The 23,812-nt window shown below is 47.4% G+C and overlaps 1 protein-coding gene across 2 annotated transcripts; it reads right to left on the bottom strand.

Annotated features, from left to right (window-relative positions):
• Positions 1–2,109: 2,109 nt before the first annotated feature.
• Positions 2,110–22,585, bottom strand: dnm1b (dynamin 1b). Of its 2 annotated transcripts, none has more exons than XM_040046629.1 (23): positions 22,240–22,585; positions 15,538–15,611; positions 15,313–15,462; positions 15,044–15,247; positions 14,859–14,957; positions 14,519–14,679; positions 13,513–13,655; positions 11,815–11,950; positions 11,635–11,702; positions 10,481–10,619; positions 10,300–10,386; positions 9,999–10,069; positions 9,793–9,844; positions 9,663–9,674; positions 9,242–9,355; positions 8,689–8,798; positions 8,158–8,269; positions 8,033–8,044; positions 7,799–7,966; positions 7,634–7,720; positions 7,389–7,543; positions 7,142–7,312; positions 2,110–3,927 (listed from the first exon to the last, which is right to left on the bottom strand). In XM_040046629.1, the coding sequence occupies exons 1-23, from the start codon at positions 22,398–22,400 to the stop codon at positions 3,906–3,908; spliced, it is 2,508 nt and encodes an 835-aa protein (XP_039902563.1). In that variant the 5' UTR covers positions 22,401–22,585; the 3' UTR covers positions 2,110–3,905. The 2 variants fall into 2 exon arrangements, with proteins under 2 accessions (XP_039902563.1, XP_039902562.1); XM_040046628.1 differs by having other exon boundaries at positions 2,110–2,868.
• Between the last annotated feature and the right edge of the window lie 1,227 nt (positions 22,586–23,812).

The raw sequence follows: 23,812 nt of genomic DNA, 5'->3' as shown, positions 1-23,812 counted from the left end.
GTGAAGGGTTCAGGATATCGGACCGAATTTGACCTTTAACGGAAACCGCATCAGCAGGATTTGATTTGTGGAGGGATCAAATTTGACCTTAAGCTACCTTTATTCTAGCTAACTCACAGCTAACTATCCCACCTTAAAGACGGTATAAAAGATGGACATAGCTTCTGGGTCTGAAACGTGACGCACTAAAGCTGCAATCTTTGTAATGGCCACCAGGGGGCATTAGCTGTGGTAGACTTGCCAGTCCCACAGAAGTCTGAAAAACCACCCTGGCCGTGACCTCTGTAAACACTTCCTGGTGAGTTTTTGGTCCCTGCTGCTCGTCTCAGTTCGAACCCAATAACAGATCGAGTCAATTTCAAACATTTTGATCGTTGCATGTTTCTGAAAAACTCATCGGGCCTCTTGGCTCCACCCCTCAATCGTCACACATGTGTCAACACACTGAGATGGCCATGGTGAGAGAAGCTCGTCTCATGGCTTCATACTGGCATTCAAAAATATAAAACATCACGGCAGCTACAGTGGGGCAAAAAAGTATTTAGTCAGCCACCGATTGTGCAAGTTCCCCCACCTAAAATGATGACAGAGGTCAGTAATTTGCACCAGAGGTACACTTCAACTGTGAGAGACAGAATGTGAAAAAAAAATCCATGAATTCACATGGTAGGATTTGTAAAGAATTTATTCGTAAATCAGGGTGGAAAATAAGTATTTGGTCAATAACAAAAATACAACTCAATACTTTGTAACATAACCTTTGTTGGCAATAACAGAGGTCAAACGTTTACTATAGGTCTTTACCAGGTTTGCACACACAGTAGCTGGTATTTTGGCCCATTCCTCCATGCAGATCTTCTCGAGAGCAGTGATGTTTTGGGGCTGTCGCCGAGCAACACGGACTTTCAACTCCCGCCACAGATTTTCTATGGGGTTGAGGTCTGGAGACTGGCTAGGCCACTCCAGGACTTTCAAATGCTTCTTACGGAGCCACTCCTTTGTTGCCCGGGCGGTGTGTTTTGGATCATTGTCATGTTGGAAGACCCAGCCTCGTTTCATCTTCAAAGTTCTCACTGATGGAAGGAGGTTTTGGCTCAAAATCTCACGATACATGGCCCCATTCATTCTGTCCTTGACACGGATCAGTCGTCCTGTCCCCTTGGCAGAAAAACAGCCCCATAGCATGATGTTTCCACCCCCATGCTTCACAGTAGGTATGGTGTTCTTGGGATGCAACTCTGTATTTTTCTTCCTCCAAACACGACGAGTTGAGTTTATACCAAAAAGTTCTACTTTGGTTTCATCTGACCACATGACATTCTCCCAATCCTCTGCTGTATCATCCATGTGCTCTCTGGCAAACTTCAGACAGGCCTGGACATGCACTGGCTTCAGCAGCGGAACACGTCTGGCACTGCGGGATTTGATTCCCTGCCGTTGTAGTGTGTTACTGATGGTGACCTTTGTTACTTTGGTCCCAGCTCTCTGCAGGTCATTCACCAGGTCCCCCCGTGTGGTTCTGGGATCTTTGCTCACTGTTCTCATGATCATTTTGACCCCACGGGATGAGATCTTGCGTGGAGCCCCAGATCGAGGGAGATTATCAGTGGTCTTGTATGTCTTCCATTTTCTGATGATTGCTCCCACAGTTGATTTTTTCCACACCAAGCTGCTTGCCTATTGTAGATTCACTCTTCCCAGTCTGGTGCAGGTCTACAATACTTTTCCTGGTGTCCTTCGAAAGCTCTTTGGTCTTGACCATGGCGGAGTTTGGAGTCTGACTGTTTGAGGCTGTGGACAGGTGTCTTTTATACAGATGATGAGTTCAAACAGGTGCCATTCATACAGGTAACGGGTGGGGGACAGAAAAGCTTCTTACAGAAGACGTTACAGGTCTGTGAGAGCCAGAGATTTTCCATGTTTGAGGTGACCAAATACTTATTTTCCACCCTGATTTACGAATAAATTCTTTACAAATCCTACCATGTGAATTCATGGATTTTTTTTTCACATTCTGTCTCTCACAGTTGAAGTGTACCTCTGGTGCAAATTACTGACCTCTGTCATCATTTTAAGTGGGGGAACTTGCACAATCGGTGGCTGACTAAATACTTTTTTGCCCCACTGTACGTCCATCTGTTACACCGTCTTTGCTGAACCGCTCATAAAGTCTGAGCACAGACTGATTGAGTCCCTGGATCCAGCTGAGAGGTCACAGCCGATCTCTGGAAACATCTGGATTCAGTACTGTCCATAACTTTGACAGTTACAAACGCACAAACTGAGCCAGTTACATGACCGTTCACGAGGCCTGTGTACAGCTGGTTTCAGCCTATGTTTGTGCTTAGAGGATGGTGCATGGTGATCCACACATGTCACATGTTCAGTGCAGCTACAGGTGGAAGGACAGACGCCAGCAGAAACAAACGTGGAATTCCAGCAGAGTAAAATAAATAATACAATAAATAGATAAATACACAAGTTAAAACTGTAAACTTTACACTGTAAAGAAACGGCACCATGGATCAGAACAGGAAGTGAACATGAAGATGATCTCAGCCGGGACATTCAGAGCAGAGACCTCCTCCTCGCCTCGTCTCCTCCGGAGTCGTCTACAGTACTGACCGACCTGCTGAGGTCACATGTTTCTGTCTGCGGCGTGACCGAACGTCATATTTACACACAATGTATTGCTGATCAGCTGCTATACAGTCAGAATAAGTGCTGATAATAATCAATATGTTTATTACTAGGAAGGTTCACAGTAACACAGCTTCAGTGAGACACAAACACACACTCCGTTCAGCTTAACCCTCAATCGAAGACTGGGGACTCTCTCCGTGGGCGGGGCTACCTTTACTGGGACGACTGGGAAAAAAATGACAGAAAACAAAAGAGGAGAAGAGTAAATGAGGAGAAAGGCCAACTGGTACAGGGGTCAGAGGTCACATGAGTACAAACAGAACTGGCTAGAACCAGCAGTGATCCTCATGATCACGGTAGATCTTGATGGAACCAGATGGTACCAGTAAGCAGGGCGTTCGGTGAGCAGCTTATACATTTAAACCAGTTAGAAGATCCAACAGACTAGAACCAGCAGAAACTTGTTAGATGTAAAGAAACCAGTTGCTGAAACTTACCGGAGCCAACCAGAACTGGCTAAAACAGCTGGTACTAGCATGTTGGGCAACCAGTCTGTTCAAACCAACCAGCCAGGTCTACGTCAGGGCTGGATTTCTCAAGAACCAGTTGGTACCGGTATATCGGAACAACTGGCAGGAACCAGTGAAACCAGTAGATGGACCCAAACAAGGAGCAGGTTTGGAAAGCAGTCCATTCAAATATGGCTGAGTTAGAACTACTGTGAACCACTGAAGCCGAGTTTAAAACAAAAACCATCAGGACCCGCTCGGATCATACTGCTGGTACCAGTAACCCATCCATCAATATCAAGCTGGAATTAGAACCAGTTAGAACCAGTTTAAGCAGGCTGGAATAAGTCTGAGGTTTGAACCAGTCAGAGCTGGTCTGGTGCAGCATGTGACCAAAGGGAAATCTGAGTAAAGTGTCCATGCTGTGAAACCACATATGGAGCACTGATGGAACGGCCGTTTCACACGGGTCACGTGTTTCGTATGCTTGTGTGTGTGACTGTCAGGGGGCGGAGTCAGAGGCTGGTCTGGATGGTCGGGATGGAGATGCAGGAGCCCTCCGACTGGAGACAGACAGACAGACAGAGAGACAGACAGTCAGTCATGGGCCGATGGAGCTGGTAGTCACACTGATGCTAGGAAAATGGGCGGTACCACACGGTGAGCGCAACAGTTTGATTGGGCGATGAGACAAACACACAGGGTGGAAACAGTGACATCACACAGACATCTGACGTACCATTGGTGAACTCCTCACTGGTCACTGATAGAGATTCTGAAAGAATAACCAAATATGGTCAACATGAGGGAGGCGGAGCTACCTGCTCTGACGCTGAGAGCTTCCTCCCAAACACTGAAGGTTTGTGAGTATGTTTCAACATTTCTGCATAAATCTGATCAAATTTTCTAAAAGTCCAAACATAGAACCAAACAGTGGTGACTATCACTCATTCACTAAACTGATCCAACATGAGTGAGGCTCCCGCGTCCTGTACTGGACTGCTAACACGTCCTATTTCAGCCACACATGCTCTGTGGGTATCAGTGCGGACCAGAACTAGCTGGAACCGTTACGATCCCTCTGGCAGGGGCAGCTCGGACATTATTCAGTCTGTTGCAGCCCGATGATTATGTTAGTTTAAATGAATCAACACCCCCGAGTCATTCTAACTACCAGAAACCTCGAAGCACAGGCCGAGGGGGAGGTGTGGCAGCAATTTTTCACACCAGCCTATTAATCAACCAAAAACCCAGACAGACTTTTAATTCATTTGAAAGCCTGATGCTTCGCCTCGTCCACCCCAGCTGTGAAACTCAGAAACCAGTCTTACTTGTTATCATCTATCGTCCACCTGGGCCTTACACAGAGTTTCTGTCTGATTTCTCAGACTTTATATCTAATTTAGTTCTGAGCTCAGATAAAATAATTATTGTGGGTGATTTTAACATCCATGTAGATGCTAAAAATGGCAGCCTCAACATGGCATTTAATCTGTTATTAGACTCAATTGGCTTCTGTCAAAATGTAAAAGAACCCACCCACCACTTTAATCACACTCTAGATCTTGTTTTAACATATGGCATAGAAACTGAACATTTAACAGTGTTTCCTGAAAACCCTCTCCTGTCTGATCATTTCCTGATAACATTTACATTTACAATAATTGATTACACAGCAGTGGGGAGTAGACTTTATCACAGTAGATGTCTTTCTGAAAGCGCTGTAACTAAGTTTAAGAATATAATCCACCCACTGTTATCATCTTCAATGCCCTGTACCAACATAGAGCAGAGCAGCTATCTGAACGCTGCTCCAACAGAGGTCGATCATCTTGTTAATAATTTTACCTCCTCACTGCGTACGACTCTGGATACTGTAGCTCCTGTGAAAACTAAGGCCTCTAATCAGAAGTACCTGACTCCGTGGTATAATTCTCAAACATGTAGCCTAAAGCAGACGACTCATAATCTGGAGAGGAAATGGCGTGTCACAAATTTAGAGGATCATCATTTAGCCTGGAGAAATAGTTTGCTGCTTTATAAGAAAGCCCTCCGCAAAGCCAGAACATCTTACTATTCATCACTGATTGAAGAAAATAAGAACAACCCCAGGTTTCTCTTCAGCTCTGTAGCCAGGCTGACAAACAGTCAGAGCTCTGTTGAGCCAACCATCCCTTTAACGTTAACTAGTAATGACTTCATGAACTTCTTCACAAATAAAATTTTAATCATTAGAGAAAAAATTACAAATAATCATCCCACAGATGTAACATTATCTACAGCTACTCTTAGTACCATTGATGTTAAGTTACTCTTTTTCTCTAATTGATCTTTCTGAGTTAACTTCAATAATTACTTCCTCCAAACCATCAACGTGTCTTTTAGACCCCATTCCTACAAAACTGCTCAAAGAAGTCCTGCCATTAATTAATGCTTCGATCTTAAATATGATCAACCTATCTCTAATAATCGGCTATGTACCACAGGCCTTCAAGCTGGTTGTAGTTAAACCTTTACTCAAAAAGCATCTCTAGACCCAGCAGTCTTAGCTAATTATAGGCCAATCTCCAACCTTCCTTTCATATCAAACATCCTTGAAAGAGCAGTTGTCAAACAGCTAACAGATCATCATTGACAGAGTGTCCACTGGCCTGTAGGTGTGAATAGACTGTGGAGTCCTGGCACTTATTGTCGTATGTGTTTACTTTGTTATTTTCCTTTTTACATCAAATTCATGCAAAAACATAGAAAATCATAAGAAACTGTCAAACACCTCTGAAAGGTACTGTTAGAACAGGATCACACAAACACAAGAGACGAACGGACAGAAAGACAGGAAAACACACACACACAGACACACACACACAGACACACACAAACACACACACGCACAGACAGGAGGACAGACAGACACAGACACACACACACACACTGACACACACAGATAGACACACACACACACGCACACAGACACGCACAGACACGCACAGACAGGAGGACAGACAGACAGGAGGACAGACAGACATGACTCCGTGGGCTGTGTGGGAGTGGGCAGGTGCGCAGACCTCATGCTGGGCTAACAGACACACAGGTGAGGACGGAGAGTCTGAGGAAAGAAAGACAGTCTTTCTTTTTCATGTCTGTGCAGGTTGTTTGTTGATCGCTGCTTTTTGTTCTACAGTACCAACGAAGAAGAAAGTTGCTCTCAGCTAGTTTTTGATAAAACATCATCCGGGTCACACAAACACAAACTCTCTGCTTCAGGTTCAAACACTTTCACAGGTACAGTGATGCTCTTTTTAACGATTGATGTCTTTTACTGTAGCTCTGCTGAAGCCAGCTGCACACACTGATGACAATCCCTGGAAACATCTGGATGTTCATGGTACAGTTTAGAAACAGCATTCCAGGATACAGTCATCTGTTTGATGCTCCTGTACACTGCACGCCGAGACCGTCTTACACTGTCACACACACCCGTCAACCAACACCTGCAGTTCCTCCACCATCCAGCCGAGGCAGCAGTGAGTCAGTCCCACAGATTTCCATGTAAAACTTTACGTGTTTGGTGTCTGTGGATCATTTATTGGAGGATGCGTTATTACGCACCTGGATTAAAGTTTTCATTATTAGGGGTGTGGCCTCTTTGACTGACAGGTGGATGATGAAACAGGTGGCTGCAGCTGATGGCTGTCTGCTGGGCTTCAGCTCAGCTCATGTCCCTGAACTGGACCTGTGGACCGTGTGCGTGGTGCTGGAGCTTTTTTAATGACATGGCCAATAACACTGCTGCTGTGACGTTACTGTGAGAGACCATGTGACATCACAGGCTCCTTTCATCTTTTATGTACAGTCTGCCTCCAGAAACTCACCTGTCCTGACTGCATTTGAACTCAGCACACGCTAGGAGCCTGTGACCGTGCTGCTGATCACCTGACCTCTGTGACCTCAGGTTTCCTGTTATAAACACGGATTAGGAGGGGCGTTACCTGGGAACTCCAGGTGGTGGCGCTCTGTTGGGTCGTGAGGGAATAGAGGGTGGGGGTCCAGGATCAGGTGACACCGCCGGACGGGAGGGGGGACCCGGGGCGGCACGACCACCTGGACGAGGAGGGCCAGGAGGGGCCCGGCGCTGGGGGGTCGGACTGGACATGGGGGACCTGCAGAGACCAGCTGAGTGTCAGCGATGCCGCCCATGGTCTGTTACACAGCACGGCCCATCTGTTAGCGGCATACCTGCGTCCTGACGGCATCCCCGTCACCTGCAGCCACGAGTCGTCAACAGGCGGAGGCATCGCTGTGGTGATGGTGGAGGTGCTGATGTCACCGATGATGCTGAGGCCCTCGCGCAGCGCGTGGTACATCCTGAGCATCTCATCGCGGTGCTGAGCCTGGACGAGAGCAGGAAGAAGCAGAGTCTGAGTCTGATTGGCTTAAAACCCGAGCCCCTCCCACCTCCACCTGTCCGCCTGCTGCCTCACCTGTTCCTGGGACTCCTCCATCAGGGTGTTCTGGTCTCCACAAGAGTACAGCTGAGCCAGCAGGTCAGCGTGGATGAAGTCCTTCGTCTGAGGAGCAGAGAGGAGGTCACGTGACTCACAATATGACTTCCTGTATGGCCTTGTGTGTATGTGTGTGTGTCGTACATTGTTGACCATCAGGTGCATGATGGTCTTGGGGATCAGGTCCCTGATGGTACGGTGGATGATGGCAAGGTACGAGTCCACCAGGTTCCTGACGATCTCCACCTGCCGCTCCAGCTGAGGGTCCAGACTGTGGATCTGCCCGTCGCCACTCGACTCCTCGACCTCCACCTGCACACGCTGACCGTTAAACACACACACACCACCTCCACCTGAAGTGCACCATGAGAGACTCACCTTCTCTTTATCCTGATGGAGGGTGTGGAGAGGACAGAATAAAGTATTTACATGTAATTGTACTGCAGTAATAAGTAATAACATCAGTAATAATATTGTTATAACACAGTACAAATTGGGCGTACCACGCTGCGTTCAGGGTACACTCCAGCACGTAGGAAGGACGCCTTCCAGCCGTCGACCTCGTCCTGAGACTCGCTGGCCAGCTCCAGCTGACGGTAGTCCTTGTACACGTTCCTACAGACACAAATCACAGGATCATCATCAGAACCAACGACACACACATATCTCATCTGCTGCTGAAAAACACGTCTCCATTTTCCATGTCTACTTCCTGTCACGTGACGGCGTTTGTCTGCGCCATCAGAGAGCCTAAACTTTGACTGAGAACAGTTTAACATCCTCCTCCTTCACCGGAAACATCTGCACTGATGTGTTTCGAGCCGCTGCAGCTGGCACATCGCTGTGTGTCCAAATGGCGTTGCGTTTAGTTTCCATCTTCGCTGACCTTCAGATTTTTAACCGCACGCTTTCGTTCTCGGTTCAATCACAGCACAATCACACTCAGATGGAAACTAACTCGTTGTTAAACGTTAGCGTAGGAGCTGGACGCTCGGAGCACCTCTCAGTGTGTGGACATGGCTGATCACACTGACCTGTGCTCAGTGTTGAACAGGGCGAAGATGTGTTTGCTGGACATGAAGCTCTTCTCAATGTCCTTCAGTTTCAGGTTGTCTACAGGCAGCATGTACTTCTTCTCTTTCTCCTGTAGGAGGCGCAATGAAAGCAGTGAGATAAATAGCATAAAGCCTTTCGGGCTTCTGCCCTCTCAGTAAACCTTTATTTAACTAGATTTAACTTTAAATAGAAATAAAATGTTTGTGCTGGATCCATGTGACACCTTCCTTTGGTATCAAAAAACCTGCTGATGGAAATGAGCAACAACGTGTTTACATGTGTGTGTTTGTCACGGTTTCCTCCTGCAGACTGTGAGGTGTTGAAATGACTCGTCCAGCCGCGGTTTGTACTGCAGATTGTGACAGTTTTGAAATACATGTCTGATGTGTAATGGCACGGCTCACCGGCAAAGCTCTGCACACAAACAAAACCAGCTGGTACATAAAAACATGCTCTGCCACACAGCGCTGCACGGTGCAGGTGTGAGCATGCGTGTGCGTTTGTGCAGGTTTCTGTGCCAGTGTGTGTTACCTCGTCATCTTTGTACCAGGACAGCGTCTCAGCAGTCAGGACGAACCAGTACTCTTTGGCTCCGCCCTTCATGATGCCGATGTTGTTGATGGTGAGCCAGCCTTTACGGATCACCTGCGCACGGCATCAGTAAAACATGTGACTGCTGATGATGTCACTAATCGCTAAAACATGAAAACATCTGACGTTGGGCTGCAGTCTCCGCAGAAACCTGGACGTTTGGTATCAGGTAAAGATCAAATAACACCTGGACCAACATCACGAACCACCTCAGGAGGAGGATTCAAATCCAGATCAAAGGTCAAAGGTTGCTTTAAACCTGCATATCACAGGTCAGTGACACCAGTGTTTCCAGTAAACCAGCTCCAACACAGGTGCACCCTCACCCTCCCAATTACGCTACACAAGAACACACACTCACCATGATCTCATCCTGGTTGCCGTGGCAACAGAGGCATTGGAGACAGAGGAAGAAAAAGAGGTTAAAGATGGCGTCCTCCCACACTTCATCGTGTTGCTCCTCCTTTCCCAGGATACCTGCACACACTCACCTGGTTTCCTGCTGCCTTCTTCTTGTTCATCTGACTGCTTTTCTGCTGAGCGCTGACACACACACACACACACACACACACACACACACACACACCCCAGGTGAGTGTTCACACAGCTCAGGTGGTGTATCAGACAGCTGACACACCTGTACCTGTGTGTCAGGGATACAGGTGAGCCTGACAGGAAGTCGGTTTAAGGGTCTTACTTTGCGAAGCCGATGAAGTCCTCGTGGTTTGTGTTCACGTAGGCCAACTCGATGTCGATCAGCAGCATCACCTGAGGAGGGAGACGGACAGCCATCAGCGGCATGTGACACAGGTGATGTGCACGTATCCTGCAAATCTTCTATGACTTGGTGGCGGTGAAGAGGACGGCCCTGTCACAGCCTGCCCACCTGCTAAGGTGAGCCCCGCCTCTCACCCAATGACAGCTGGGATAGGCCACGACTCCCCTGAACTGCGATGGTCAGGATCATACCAAGATGGCGACAGTGTCATGTGACCAACCTGCTCTTTGGAGCGGCTCTCTCGGTCTCTGATGTGCTGAGTGACGATCCTCTCCATCTCCTCTCTGAGCATCGGATACTGAGCCAGCTGCAGGAAGGAGGAGGTCAAAGGTCACTGTAGTCAGTACTGTGTATTAGCGCTTAGTACTGTGCGATGATAGTACTCGTAGTATGTGTAGTACCTTCTGCGTGCACTGCCTGACGGTGTTGACGAGCTCGCTGATCACCATGTCGACACATTTCTGACACGGCTCTTTGAGCTGAGCGATCAGACGCTTCACGATCGTCTCGAATGCCATGTCAGGGGTGAACAGACCCGTCCTGAGCACAGGTGAGCGCACAAGTGAGCGCACAGGTGAGCGCACAGGTGAGCGCACAGGTGAGCGCATTCACACTCACCCCTGTATTCAGTTTTCCATTTCACACTACAACCTAGGTTTGCCACTTATCTGTACTCTAATTTTAATAACTGTACAGTACTCTGCTTTGCTATTGTCCAAGATGTAAATATGTAAAAATCGTGTTTCTGTTTCTAGTCTGTTTGTGTGTTTTTGCTGCTGATACAACCAAAGTTCCCCCTTTGTGGGACAATTAAAGGATTAGAATTCTGCGAGCGCAGCGACACACACTCATTAACCTCTGTCTCTCTTCCACAGCATGTCTTTATCCTGTCTTCCTTCTCTCACCCCAACCAATCACAGCAGATGGCTCCGCCCCTCCCTGAGCCTGGTTCTTCCTGTTCAAAGGGAGTTTTTCCTTCCCACTGTCGCCAAAGTGCTTGCTCATAGGGGGTCATATGATTGTTGGGATTTTCTCTGTATCTATTATTATAGGATATACTGTACAATATAAAGCACCTTGAGGCGACTGTTGTTGTGATTTGGCGCTGTGTAAATAAAATTGAACTGAATAGAAAAAAGATCAAAGCTATGCAGCACTTGTTACAGTAAGCTGCAGGGACGCACGTCTGCTGTCTGAGCACAGTTATTGTAACTGTTTCTCTGTAACAGCGTCTCACACACACACACACGTTCCCAGGATAACATTGGCAGATGTTTATGGATGAAACTCGTACTCTAATGTCGATTATTCAGCGGATGAAGACATCTTTGAGTGGTAGCGCCCTCAAAGATGACAAGCTAATACCCATGAATACATCTGGATCCATAAACAGGAAGAACGTGCCGAGAGAGAATGTTCAAACCCAAATAAATGAACAGGTAGCATGCGCACTGCACCCCCTGCTGTACAGTGGAGGTACTGCAGACAGAATAAACAGGGATTTTTTACCGAGGTTTGATATTACAATCAGGCAGGACTTTAGAAACAAACCTACCTGATCCCGTGGATGTTCTTGATGGCGTAGCTGATCTCCTTACGAAGAGTCTTCTCGTCACTCTCCAGCTGCACAAACACATTTATGACATCACTCGCCTGCCACAGGAAGTCCTGCTGCACACTGAACCGGCATGATGTCGCACATGGTGCGATGATGTCACCTGAGCGGAACGGTTACCTTGACCAGTTCGAAGGGGAAGCGTTCGTGGAAGATGCGGTTGATCTTCGCCCCTCCCGACAGCTCGTAGGTGTCCACCTGATCCCCGGACCCTTCGATCCGCTTCTCAAAGTCCACTGCGAACTGCTGCACCATCCTGCCGTGAACGTACAGCGCTGGTTATACCCAACCGACATCTGACACTTAGATCTCACACCTGTAGGCTCATCTAGTTGTGCTCCCTTCACCTGAAATCACACTCGTGACTCTACTGTCACCTCGACCCTTGGTCCTCTCTAGCTTACCAACACAGCCCCTCCTTCAGCTCCCTTCATAGAACTGTGGTCAGAGATTTCCGCTCGTCACAGGCAGGAATGTCGTTTTGGGCGTTTCTAACGAGTTCTTCGAACTCTTCCTTTTCCAGGGTGGACTCACTGCAGAGCACGACTTCTACATATATAGTGTCTCATAAATCTAATGATGGTGAGTCCCAGATTCAAGTCCTAATGGGACCCAAGAGGGTCGTTGACCCACTATTGATCATGTGCCTCATCGCATGTTCAAAGATGGTCGTTCACAGTGGACACAGATTTACTCCACTGTGAACGACCATCCTGGAACAGAGGGCGGGGCTTACGACACCAACTGCCATCTATAATCCAGTTTTGAGATCCTTCACACACCCACTCACATCCTGGGTCATCTGACCTCAGTGAGTCACATGATAGGGTGGGGCTAGGTTTCACAGTGGGTTCACCTGGAGCCTCTGCTGATAATGACCCACACCTGTTTTCACACCTTGCCTCATGTGATGAGGCACCACAGTCAATATTTTGTCAACGATCTCATTAAGGGACACTCCCATAGGGCTAAAATCTGGGACTCTCCACCCTTTGGTCTGGAACTGGAGAAGCTTCTCGGAAGAAAATTTCTTTCCAAGCTCCTCAGATGTTCTGCGATATCTTTTTACATGACGAGGCTTGTTAACGTCTCGTTAGTGATAAAAAGGATGTGTTTGATGCACTCGGGGTCACTCGGGGTCTAAAATCGGTCCAAGAGGTAAAGCTGAGGCTTTCAAACGCAGGAGCACTGCAGCAGCGAGCACGCATAGTGGAGGCAGCATCGTGCTGTTTGGTGCCAGTGGTACATTACACAAAGTTGTTCAAGTAATGGAGTAACCTTCAATCAGTAACTACAGGGTTGAAACGTGGACACAGTTGGGGACAAACACACATTAACACTAGATCTGGAATGGATAAAGCGGGCTAACATTAACTGACTTCAACCCTGTTGAAAATGGGAGACCTTAAAAGCCGGCTGTGTAAAGGAACCAAGTTTAAATGAACTCTACCAAGAAGAGATGTCAAATATCATCTGGAAGCCTGTTGATACCAAAAGTGTCTGCTTGATGAGCAACTTGCTAAGAGATAACCAAATATCAGTGTGTATGTGTATATTTGAGTCTGTAAGTATACTGTAGACCCTGTGTGTCCAAAGTAAACTCAGACGTGTTCATTAGTCCTTAAACATATGCTGTGAAATCATTCATGCCAAGCTATGCTGTGAAATCATTCATGCCAAGCTATGCGTTTTCTCTACACTCTACCAGTGTAGAGAAAACGCATAGCTTGGCATGATGCATGTTGAATCTTGACACGTTGAATCGTTGTAACTGCGTGTTAAAGAGAGCCGTAGGTGAATATCTGTGCTGGTCCTTACTGCAGCAAAGCCTTGGTCTTGCGGCTCGGGTCATCCGGTCTGAAGTTCTTGTACTCCTCCACCTCCTTCTCGATGGAAAGCAGCTGACTCTGCAGTTTACTGCGCAACGCCGGCAACGTGTCCCGGATGTGATTGGTCAGTTGCTGGAGGTAGCAGAGAGGTGCTCTGTTATTTATCACTAACATCAGAACATAGGTGGAATTAAAGGCAGGGGTTTGTATCATATCTATCTAATAGACTCCAGTTTGTGCATGTAAATGGAGAGTCCTCTTCACACACTGAGGTTAATTATGGAGTTCCACAGGGTTCAGTGCTAGGACCAATTCTGTTTACATTATACATGCTTCCCTTAGGCAGTATCATTAGAAGACATAGCATACATTTACACTGCTATGCAGATGACACCCAGCTCTATCTGTCCATGAAGCCAGATAACACACACCAATGAGTTAAACTGCAGGAATGTCTTAAAGACATAAAGACCTGGATGGCCGCTAACTTTCTGCTTCTTAATTCAGATCAAACTGAGGTTATTGTACTCGGCCCTGAAAAGCTTAGAAATATGGTATCTAACCAGATTCTTACTCTGGATGGCATTACCTTGGCCTCCAGTAACGCTGTGAGGAACCTTGGAGTCATTTCTGACCAGGACATGTCCTTCAATGCACATATTAAACTAATATGTAAGACTGCTTTCTTCCATTTGCAGTTAATCCAAAATGCTGCAGCAAGAGTCCTGACAGGGACAGGGAGCAGATTTCTCCTGTATCGCCGTCCCTTCATTGGCTCCCTGTTAAATCCAGAATCCTGCTCCTCATAACTTCCTCAAAAATCAGACAGTGTTTTGGAAATGTTCTGGGGAAATTCAAAGAGTATTTATACAGTGAGGACCTTTAGCTGTGCCAGTGTTTGTGCTAAGCTAACAGAACTCACTGCCCAGCCCTGTGGAAAGACAGATTTGAAATCCTTGCAGTCAGAAAACTTGGGAGAGATCTTGTGCATTTACCTGGTTGAGAATCTTCTGCAGGTAGGCGGTGCCCATGCGGTCCGCCAGGTGACGGTAAGCTGGGTGAGATAGGAAGAACTTCCTCTCGGCCTGCAGGGCTGCGGTGATGTCTTTCTTCCCATCGATGTCTTTCTGACTGCGATTCACGACCCCGATGTAACCTGACACAGTGAAAGTCTCGTATTGTCTCTGTCTGCTCAGCTGTAGCCTGTTCTGTCTCTTCACCTCCACATTGAGTGAAATTTGAAATGAAACTGTTTGAGGTGACTTCAAATCTGACTGAGCAGACAGCTGACCACCAACCAGTGAGAGGGTTTGGTGTAATGTCATGCATCTGTACCTCTTCGTAGCGGCAGCAGTTTGTTCTCCAGGATGTCTCTGGCGTCGGTCCCTTCATCCATCAGATCCAGTTTGGTGATGACCCCGATGGTCCTCAGACCTGCGCGACATTACCGAAACACTTTATTTAGTCCAGGAAAGAACAGTACAGGTGAAAGATGCAGGTGGAGCTGTCAGGAGCCTTACCTTGTGGGTCAACCTCCTTAGCGATCTTCAGGGCGTCAGAGTTAGCAAGGTCAGAGTTGGCTGGGGAAACAGCCAATAGGAGGCAGTTTTCCTTAGTAACGAACTGCATGATCATGTCTCTGATCTGGTGCTCGATGTCGGGTGGCTGGTCGCCCACTGCGACCTTCGTCATCCCAGGAAGATCCACCAGAGTCAGGTTCAGGACTGAGGACAGACAGCAGAGTCAGGACCAGGACAGGTGTGTATGTGTGTGTGTGTGTGTGTGTTACCATTGGGGGAGTAGACTCTGAGGTTGATGGGGACCGGACTGATGCCTTTGTTCTGCCCCGTCACTCGATCCGTTTCAGCTTCAATCTCCTGACGAACTTCATCAAAGTCCGTGAACTTCTTCCCTTTGCAGTGCAGGAACTCGGCATACTCTGATCAATATACATCACACGATCAGATCAGACACCGCACGGACGAACCACGTGTCTCTGCACTGTGAGTCTCACCTGTGGGACAGTTGATGAGCTGCAGCACGAGGGGACGCCGAGTGACGATGCCGGATCCACGAGGGAGGAAGTCCCTGAGAGGAGGAACAAAGATACGAGCTAGTAACAAAGGACACGACTGTACATAATTTTATTGATCATTAGATTCTGAACGATGTCTGTAAGCCTCTGGCTGTCTGATCGACTTTGCGAAGGACAGGCTGAGCCGTGTCTTTGGTACCACCAAAGTGCTTTTTCAGAGGTCGTGTTATTCACACTCGTTCTGGCCTTAAACCAGGCCCAGTTGTCCTTGGGAGACCCTACCAAGGGCGGGCTGAGCCCAACAACGTCGCTGATTTATTTGATATTTGTATTAATAATAAATCTGCACCTTTCTGCAGATGACGCTGTACCGTAGGCCGACTCACTCGACTCTGAATCATCCTGTTGAGGTGCTTTAAACTGCATTGCAGTGGCTGCAGACTTTATTGTGCAGCTTAAAGTTAGTTATTAATGCTAATAAAACCAAATTCATCCTGTTTTCCAGAAATCACTCACAGATTGGTTTTTATAAACTGGGAGATTATATTGAAAGTGTGTAATCCTATAAATATTTGAGTGTTCGGTTGGACGACAAAGTTCAGACGGAGCACTGAGTGCAAACTTTAGATTTGACTTTATTATGAAAAGTTTTGGTTTACCAGTCAGCAGTTAGTAAAAACGTGCACAGGTTATATTCTTAACCTTGATTATAGTGATATTATTGATGTGCACGCTGCCTCCTCTGTCAGACTCTGCAGATCACAGCTCTTCACATGTCCCATCAAACTCATTGCACACATCACTGGACCGCTTCAATTTAAATATGAACTCTGAATATCTTCAAACAGCTGCTATGATCTGAGCTTCTCTGACTGGGTCTTTTTTAGCCCTCTCTTATTTTGCACCTTGGCTGCTGACAGACACTAGCTCTGCTTTTAAGATTCAAACTTTCCTTTTTGGATCAGGTGACCCTGAATCCTCGCTTAGTTATGCTGCCAGGTGTAGGCTGCTGGGGGATTCCCATGATGCACTGGGTGTTTCTTCTTTACTCACTATATCAGGGGTGTCAAACATACGGCCCAGGGGCTCGATGTTTGTTAACTGTAAAGACTCCCCGAGGAATGAAGTAACAGAAAGTTTATGTTTTCTTTTGTTTTGATTTTTTTTTACAATAGATTCAATAGAATACAATTGAATACGTGCTTTCCCACGTCGTCTTCTACGTTGAGAGACACAGGAGACCCTCAAGGAGAGAGCGGGTAGGGGACCCGGTCCTTGTTAAAAGATACCTGAGCCACTGGGAGAAGCTGGTCCTCAACAACGGTGTGTTGTACAGAGTCTCCAGAGACCAGATATCAGGTAACAGACGACTGCAGTTCGTGGTTCCTGACTCGTTGAAGGCCGAGGTCCTCAGAGGGATCCATGATGATGCTGGTCACCAGGGCCAGTTCAGGAGTTTAGACCTGGCTAGAAAGAGATTTCTCTGGTTGAACCTTGGGCGTGACGTGAGAGGCCATGTACGGGGATGCCAGCGCTGCGTAGTCAGTAAGACCATCTAACCAGAGGGGCGTGCTCTTTTGCTCAGCATGTCCTTGTCCAGACTGTTGGAGTTGGTCTGCATCAACTTTTGGTCGGCTGAGGCTTCACACAAGTCTGTGGACGTCTTGGTCATCACAGACCACTTCACTGGATGGTCCTTCCCATGCAAGGACCAGTCGGCTAAACAGGTTGCAAGGCTTCTCTGGAACAGGTACTTCTGTGTGTTCGGCTTTCTGGAAAGGATGCACAGCGACCAGGGTGCTAATTTTGAGAGTCAATCGATAAGTGAGCTCCTCAGAGTCTCTGGTGTGGGCTGCGTATGGGGAGGGAGATTTGAATGCCCCTGCTGTGAGCTGTGTTGGTGCTGATGGTGACTGCTCACCCGATGCCATGGATGGGACAGCTGACCTGGAGGTTGTCTCTGAACCTTTGGACCCTGAAGAGAGGACAATTGCATGGGTGTCGCAGTTGACGGAGTCCAGCCGGTCTCAGGGAGATGTTACTGATGTTTCAAGCATGGATTCAGTCCTGCCAGCCGCATCGGGCTTGTCTGTTGAAGTGGACTTTGACCAAGCTGGTTCTAGCACGGCATCCCAAGAGGTCAATATTGCTACGAGCTGTGGGGAGGGTGTACAAGTATGCTCTACTACACCTGAGGTAGCGGTGGATATAGTTGCTCATGCCATTGCTCAGTCCCCAAAGGTTGACTATGGCCAAACCGGGGATGCTTCCCAGATCAGAACCAGACTTGGGTGACTTGTCAAACCAGTGAATAGACTGATCCAAATGTTTTGTTTATATGTCTACCTGAGTGATGGGATTTGTACTTGCTGTTACGTACTCTGCATTTTTGTTGTTTTTTTCCCTGTTGAGCCGTGGTACACACCTTGTAAGGGGTTATTGGTAGGGTGTATTTCGGGCACTCTACTGCCAGTTGCTGGGTTGGGAGTTTAGCGCTGCTCCAATCCCACTTCATCCTTAGGGATACGTTTAGTTGGTGTTTGTGATTTTTGACCTCTGTTTGGTTGGTGTGTACCAGTGTGGGTGCCTTTGGTACCTGAGGCTCAAATTTGATAAAATTCAGTGGGGCTGAGTATAACAGAGTTAAAAATACATCTGGAAAAACATGTACTTACCTGGTCTTAATTATTATTTTAAGTGTGAATTTTATCATCTTTGTTGTATTTTATTTTGAAAATCCAGCAACCGGATCTCGCTCTGGCGTTTAGAAGCTTCTAAGGCTTCTGTTCCTCACAAGGCCCGTTTGCACTGTGAGGGTAAGTTCTGTAATGAAAGGCTCTGGCATCTTTATGGTTTCTGGTGTAAATGTTGTTACATAGGTTGTACATGTTGGTGTATATAGATTTGTATTGATGTTAGAACGCTACTGTGTAACTGAAACAAAGGTTGGTTGCTGTTAAACAGTGTTTCTGCCGTATCTATGCTCTTTTGCAGTAAGCTTTTGCCGGCCCCCTAGTGGTTGCTGCGCATAGCTGGACTTACTGTTTTTCTGCGCTTTTTTGTGACGTTTGCTTTACATTGCAGGAGCTACAATTGCTGGTACCTTCAGAAGACACATGTTGAGTGTGTTTTGTCTGCTGCAGCTACGTGAGCTTGTTAACGGTCATTTTGTCTGTAAAGCTCAAGCATGCGAAAATGTAGTGCTCTACCGTAATTTGTCCACTAGAGGGAAATGTTGAGCCGGTGATACTGTTTACTGAGACTTCTGTTATCCTGTTATTTTGTTTTATACGGTTGTGAAATGTATTTTTATGGGTTATAAGATTTCTTTTTGTATACAAGTTCAGTGTGACAGACTGTAAAATGGGAGAAATGATTATTTTCCAACTTTTCTTTATTAAGAAGCAAATTGTAAGTCTGTCAACACAAGGTGCGTTTGCACTGTGAGGGAGCTACAATTGCTGGTACCATCAGAAGACACATGTTGAGTGTTTTTTATGTCTTCTGCAGAATAAACCACGAAAAGCCAACCTTTCTGAGCGTCTGTGATTTATGAAGAGCCGGAGGCATTACACCTGTAGGTGAAGCGATGGGGGAGTTGTGTTCAGTGAAGGAGAGGCGAGGCAGAGTAACGTTGCGTAGAGACAAAAGTGGACGAAAGAGAGGCAAACTTGCGGCTCCACAACAATAATTGTAACGTAACGTAGTAACATATTGTCACATCTCACATCTCGTATAAAAAAAATATATCGATATATTTAAAAACACGATATATCGCCCAGCCCTAATATTTACTTTCGTTTTCTCATATCTTGGAGTTTAAAGTGCAGTTTCACTGGTTAACAGTGACAGAAAGGGGAAGTCACTGGTCTGCTCACACAGACGTCTGTGACTGAAGAATAGAATAGAATTCAACTTTATTGTCATTGCACATGCACAGGTACAGGGCAACGAAATGCAGTTTGCATCCATCCAGAAGTGCTTTAGTGATATAGATATATTACAATATATATTAGCAATAATATAGATATGTGAGTGTAGAGTGTAATGCTGTGCCTTCTAACTTGGCTCTGCCTTGAAAAAGACATGTTGATGTCAGGGACGTGCTGGTTAAATGACATAAGAGAGTTCAAACACACGAGTTGGATGATGCCCCGCAGGGAGCGGCTTCACGGACCCCGGAGGTGGCAGGGAGAGGGAGGTGCTACGCTGGGATGGATGGTTTTCTTTTGTCGTGCTGCATCACATCCCCTTCACTTACGTAACTGAAGGAAATGTGTTATAGAGGAGGCAGGACAGAGATGGTTCCACTGTGGCCCACTCAAGTCTGCATTCAATGAAACACACTGTGAGCTGTGTGATGGGATCCCTCCGAGAGGCTTGAAGAAAAGCATCGTCACGACATCCTCACAGTGTGAGTGTGTGTGTCTGTGTCTGTGTGTGTGTGCGTGTCTGTGCGTGTCTGTGTGCTGCAGTGTGAGTCCTCTGCAGTCAGCTCACACACATCACGCTGATATTGTCATACGATGCTGCCCTGACCAAAAGCCTCCTGACTCATGTGACCTGAAGCAACCAATAAGAGCAGAGATGCAGACAGAGACCCCCCCCCCCACCCCCCACCCATTCTCAGAGTGAAGATAAAAATATTCAGCCAATCACATGCCATCTTCCAGCAGGACTCAAACTACAGACCTTAGAGACACACACAGTTTCTATCTGCACAGATCCTCCACCCTGCTGCCACCTCCTCCTCTGCAGCTTACAAGTGCCTTCTTCAGTCTCAGCTTACTGCAGGTTACTGCAGGTTTCCCCAATCTTATAAACAGGACGTTTGCATAATGACTGAAACTAGCCCACTGAAGAAACAATTGGCTGGGAGGTCAGTTCGTTATGTTACATCTCTCTTCACTTGCATCCCAGTCACAGAAGCGTTGGAGTTAGTCCGTAAGAGATTACAGGATGACCCCAACCTCAGCAGCAGGACCACTCTCAGCATCCACCAAGTGTGTTTGAACTGTGTCTTCATTCCACCTACTTCACATACAAGGCTCAGTTCTACAGGCAGAAACATGGGTGTGCCGTGGGCTCCCCAGTTTCACCCATCGTGGCCAATTTGTACATGGAAGAAGTGGAAAAGAGGGCTTTGTGATCCTACCCTGGAACACCAACGGTGATCAATGGTCATGGAATTTGCATAATTATGATTAAGGAACTGACCTCCCAGCCCATTGTTCCTTCAGTGGGCTGGTTTCAGTCATTATGCAGATGTCCTGTATATAAGATTGAAACCTGCAGTCAGCTGAGACTGAAGACGTCACCTGGATGATGACGAAACGTTTCTCCCACAAAACGCTACGTCCAGATGAACAGAATCAGCTTTTGGAGATTTACTTCCCTGGATGATTGAGATGCATCAAGACATATGACGACATAGCCTCTGTGACATCACACAGAGCAGGAGTAGAAAAAGTGTGCCAAACAGAGTGTTGGGAACAGAGGCATGGCTCATTTCTGACGTTTTTCTTTTTAGGTAGGTCAGAATTTTATCTCAGGAAGTGTTTTCTGAAATATTACTGTCGCCTCTCACACGCTCTGGGCTTTCCATTCATCTCTTTCCACCTTCTTAGCAACAGGGTAATCAGGGCATTCCAGATGTCTTTCCTCCAGTTTTCCAGGTCCTGCTGTGGGATCTTTAGGCGCTCTCGGGCCAGACAAATTATATAATCTCTGTGAGTCGTGATCTGGGATCAGCGTCACAGACAAACACATCCTGCAGATGATGGGGTGAAGGTAGAGCAGGTCATCTACTGATCAGAAGGTTGGTGGTTCGATCCCACGCTCCCCCAGTCTGCCAGCCAAATATCTTCGGGCAAGATACGGGGCGATCGTGGCTCAAGAGTTGGGAGTTCGCCTTGTAATCGGAAGGTTGCCGGTTTCAGCCCCGGCTTGGACAGTCTTGGTCGTTGTGTCCTTCGGCAAGACACTTCACCCGTTGCCTACTGGTGGTGGTCAGAGGGCCCGGTGGCGCCAGTGTCCGGCAGCCTTGCCTCTGTCAGTGCGCCCCAGGGTGGCTGTGGCTACAATGTAGCTGCCATCACCAGTGTGTGAATGTGTGCGTGAATGGGTGGATATGTAAAGCGCTATATAAATACAGGCCATTTACCAAGATACTAACCACTAACTAACCACAAGTATGTCTGCGATGCATCCATCAGAGTGAATGTTACCTAGTTAGCACCTAAAGCATAGAAGAAAGTGCTTGTGTGGTTGCACGGGTGTTGCTGGAGGGATGGGGGGGTGTAGCATGTTTGAGCGTAGAAAAGCGCTGTGTAAGAATCAGTCCATTTACCAGCTCATGAGCGGGTCGGTAACTCTGCTCCACCTGCTCCACACCTCCACCTGAACATCACTCCACCTCCAACCAAATGTCACACCTCCACCTGAATGTGTTTTAAAGGGCTGAACAGAAGGAAGAAGAATCTCCACTCCCAGCTCAAACAGACAGGTGGGCACACACGCATTCTCGTTTTCATATCTTAATGAGAGCCTCTAAGCTTTCCCAGCTGCTTACCGAACCATCAAAAAGAACCTAACCATAACAAGCACAGGAACGTTCCCATTTTTAGTACCCACAAAGATGTCTAAACAGGTACACACGCACACACACACAGGTGGACTCACTTGCCCACGAAGTTCTCGAGCACCGAGCTCTTGCCGGCGCTCTGACCGCCCACCACCGCGATCTGCGGCAGGTCGAGGCTGGAGTTCTGGCCGATGGCGGAGAAGGCATCCTGCAGCCGGTTCACCAGCGGGATCAGCTCCTCCATCCCCCGGTTCCCCATGGCGGAGAGGCGGGCGGAGACAGGCGGAGGCTGCTGGAGTGTCTCGCTGCAGCTGTGACCGATCAGCGGCCGATGATCGATCGCAGGATCGATCGATGCTGATGATGCTGCTCCAGCTGTGACCTTCAGCTCGTTCTCCTCCTCCTCCTCTCTGCTCCGCTGCAGGGAGGCTCCAAGCACGCTCGCAACCACACACTTCCGGTGCAGCCCTTCACAATAAAACCCCAGCCAGACAGGTTTGTAAGTTCTGACCCGGAGTCCTGAAAGTTGATTAACGCCAGCGAGTGTTCGCTCTTCACCTGCTAAATCCCCATGGTAACGGATGCTGAGCACATCACCTGGTCAGGTGAAGGCCAGCTTTATAGCTCTAGCAGGTCTCACTGCATGTGTATTCATGTTCACATGTTCACGTTGCCGTGCTGATGCAGGGGAGGATTCTGACCTACTGCTGCAAACACAGAACACACACCTGAACACCTGATCAACCAATCACATTCATTCTCTCTGATCTGATTTCATGTCTCCTTCATTGGGCGGGACAGGAAGCTGTAATGTTTCCATGGATAGAGTCTCTAAAGTCTCGCAGCCGTCACATATGACAGCAGCTCTGAGCGCTCAGACACAAAGTCATTGTCTGCCATTCAAATCTGTATTATAGCACTCGGTCACAAATCACCAGATTAACGATACTCTGCTTGTTCTTCTGTCAGATCATTTACCTGGTACAGATTTTCAGGTTTGATCATCAGTGTTGTCTCATAACGTGTCCGACTGGAGTAGGGGCGCTCGCAGGGATTGCTGCAGAGACTAAAACCCACTGGAGGCGCTGTTCGCACCTCTGTGGGTGGTAAACCCAGGCTAGCTCTCTGACAATGAACTAGAACAGATTTTGTGTGATCAAAGGTGTGCACGCTGAGCTTCTTTTTCAGGCTTCTGATTGGCCAGTATTACTGCAGGCTGGGTTGGGGTTATATCGCCCCCTGCTGATTTCTCTGAGGCACCTGTCCAGGTGTGACTTTGCCTCTCAACGCTGGGTTTTCTTCAACTGAGCGAACGACACATTAGTGGAAACAACGAGCTGCAGACATGACAGGAAGTGACACGTGCTCTGCTTCTTACCTTTGCTTGCCTCGCTGTCATTGTCAGTTTACAGACTTTTCTTGTCACAGATTCAGATTTTTGGATTTGTGTCAGGATTTTTACGTATATTTAACAACACGTTCAGACTGCTGTACTTTTACTGTGAAAGAACCAGGCCTGACGTCCTGTACTACCTGCAGCAGTTTGCAGTTCCCCGGTGGGACGATAGGGGCGCTGCAGATGATCTGTTCAATGAAACCAAAACTGATCAATAACGATCAGCAGGAGCAGCTCTGATGATGAAACACATTACTTACTGATTATGGATACAG

This window comes from Simochromis diagramma, unplaced genomic scaffold (genome assembly GCF_900408965.1).
Source record: "Simochromis diagramma unplaced genomic scaffold, fSimDia1.1 OVJJ01000038.1, whole genome shotgun sequence".
In the NCBI taxonomy this organism is placed as follows: domain Eukaryota; kingdom Metazoa; phylum Chordata; class Actinopteri; order Cichliformes; family Cichlidae; genus Simochromis; species Simochromis diagramma.
Note: the sequence above shows the minus strand (reverse complement) of the source record. Positions and strands in the feature narration are given on the sequence as shown.